Source organism: Aptenodytes forsteri, unplaced genomic scaffold (assembly GCF_000699145.1).
Source record: "Aptenodytes forsteri isolate BGI_AS27 unplaced genomic scaffold, ASM69914v1 Scaffold349, whole genome shotgun sequence".
NCBI lineage: Eukaryota > Metazoa > Chordata > Aves > Sphenisciformes > Spheniscidae > Aptenodytes > Aptenodytes forsteri.
This window is the reverse complement of record NW_008794452.1, coordinates 417,981-419,910: the sequence shown is the minus strand read 5'-3', so window position 1 is coordinate 419,910 and position 1,930 is coordinate 417,981. Positions and strand designations below refer to the sequence as shown.

The 1,930-nt window shown below is 41.0% G+C and overlaps 1 protein-coding gene across 2 annotated transcripts in view; it reads left to right on the top strand.

The window, feature by feature from the left end:
• Window positions 1-1,387: 1,387 nt before the first annotated feature.
• FAM13C (family with sequence similarity 13 member C) overlaps window positions 1,388-1,930 on the top strand; it is a 55,706-nt gene continuing 55,163 nt past the window's right edge. For both annotated transcript variants that reach the window (XM_009290501.2, XM_009290500.2), the window contains exon 1: window positions 1,388-1,464. In XM_009290501.2, coding sequence (XP_009288776.1) covers window positions 1,403-1,464 — 62 coding nt within the window. In that variant the 5' untranslated portion in view covers window positions 1,388-1,402. The remainder of the gene's footprint in view (window positions 1,465-1,930) is intronic.

The window sequence follows — 1,930 nt, the reverse complement described above, 5'->3', positions numbered from 1 at the left end:
AAGAAACTAGAAACAGGAGGAGAAAAAATTCGCAATTTTAGGTCTAAGGCAAGATTTAAATGCTAACCATTAAATTTAGCTATTCTGTTCACCCTTCTCTCACAAAACGTGCTACTCTGTAGGGCAGAAGTCCCTACAGACTGGCTGTGATATTCTGACCCCCAGGTAATTTGTGCCATTATATAAATACATATACATACTCTGTAGGGCAGAAGTCCCTACAGACTGGCTGTGATATTCTGACCCCCAGGTAATTTGTGCCATTATATAAATTGACATATACATACAAATATGGGAAAGAAAGGAGCAAAATAGTGTGTGCAAGCAGGTAGGAAGGCTGGCAAGAGGTGAAGATAAGATACACTGTTAGCGCTGTTGGTGAGAGAAGGGAAATGGTCACGGCTGTGGCTCCTGGCTGCTGCTGCTGCCTGGGAAATGTGTGTCAACACCACGCAGCGGCACAAGCTGCTGCGGGGAGGAGGACGCCGCGCCTCTCTGTATCTCTGCTCCGCTTGGTGCTGTCGTCTGCGAGGTCCCATTGTCACAAACAGGAGTGCTCATAAGATGCTGTTGTCTGCATTGCCTTCTCCTCCCCCACCCAAACAAAAAAAAAATCCCAGCTCTGGTATGTAGCAGTGAGATTTTTAATTTTTTTTTCTGCTGCTATAAGATTTTAGGATGATCCAACAGTGTATTTACTGGATTTGAGAGGTGTTGTTCAAGGAGGAATTCCACCGCTGCCTCAAATCCAGCCGTTTACGGTATCCTCAGTTGACCCCTACTGAATGTATTACATCAGGTCGGAAACATTTTGTTGCAGGAGCACAGCAGCCTATTCCTTTCATAGGAATGGTTTCATCTATTGCTTGCTGTTAGCTTAATAACCTTTTGCTACTTGAACTGTCCTTTCTGCCAGATTGTTTTTTCATAGCTTCCCCTGGGGTTTGGCCATGAGCTGAGTGTGTAAGACACCACTAAACAAGAAGAAAAAACCTCCAGAGATCTTAGCTGAGCAACCCTATTTAAGTAATAAAAACAACTGTGTTTGATGAGCCAATTACATAGAGCAAATGTTTAAAGGACAGAATGCCAAATACTTGTTTGTAAACCAAAGCCTTTATTAGCAGCACTGTTAGAGTTATAAAAGAATGTGATCCCTTTCTGAGCCTCACAGACTACCTGCATCCCTGTATTAATTCAAAGCGCTGCTGGATGGGCTTTGTGAGTGTTGTAGGACTAATCCCTATGGTTCCTCGATTATGAGCATGTGCAGAGCAGCCAAAGGTACAGTCGTGCATGTAGAGCTAACGCACAGAGACTTGCCTTGCAATGCCATGTTTGTGCATGTGTTCCTACAACTGAGAAGGATACAGGGAGCCTGCCTGCCTTGCTGACTTATCTGATGTTTTCTTGTTTCTGTTTCAGCATTCAGGATAATTCCTTCAACACGACAGCTTTAGCAGAGTAAGTGAACACTTTAAAGATGTCCTTATTTTTAAGTAAGAATGATGAGTTTAGTAGAATATGTAGAGAATAATTGTGAGAATGATGAGTTTAGTAGAATATGTAGAGGATAATTGTAAGTAGTATGTAAGAAGTTCCAAGCTATCTGTCATATATTCTGATTCAGTTTTCTGTAATCTAAGTATATTATTGACTGTATGGGAAGGATTGCATGAAACAGCTGCCTTTACAGGCTCTGTGACCATTTAGCAATGAAATACCTTTCTGGGAGAATATATGTTTGATGCACATCACACATGTTTAAATGCATGATTTTCAGTGTAGGATAAGTCTCCTGTGAAAATATTGCTCATTTCTGGTACTGATGATCTTGAAAAACACAAGTATGTCAGTTTTCTAAGAACACATGGTCTGTACTTCCTGCAAGCATTATTAGAAAAAAAAATTATTTGCAAGTATTTTGGAA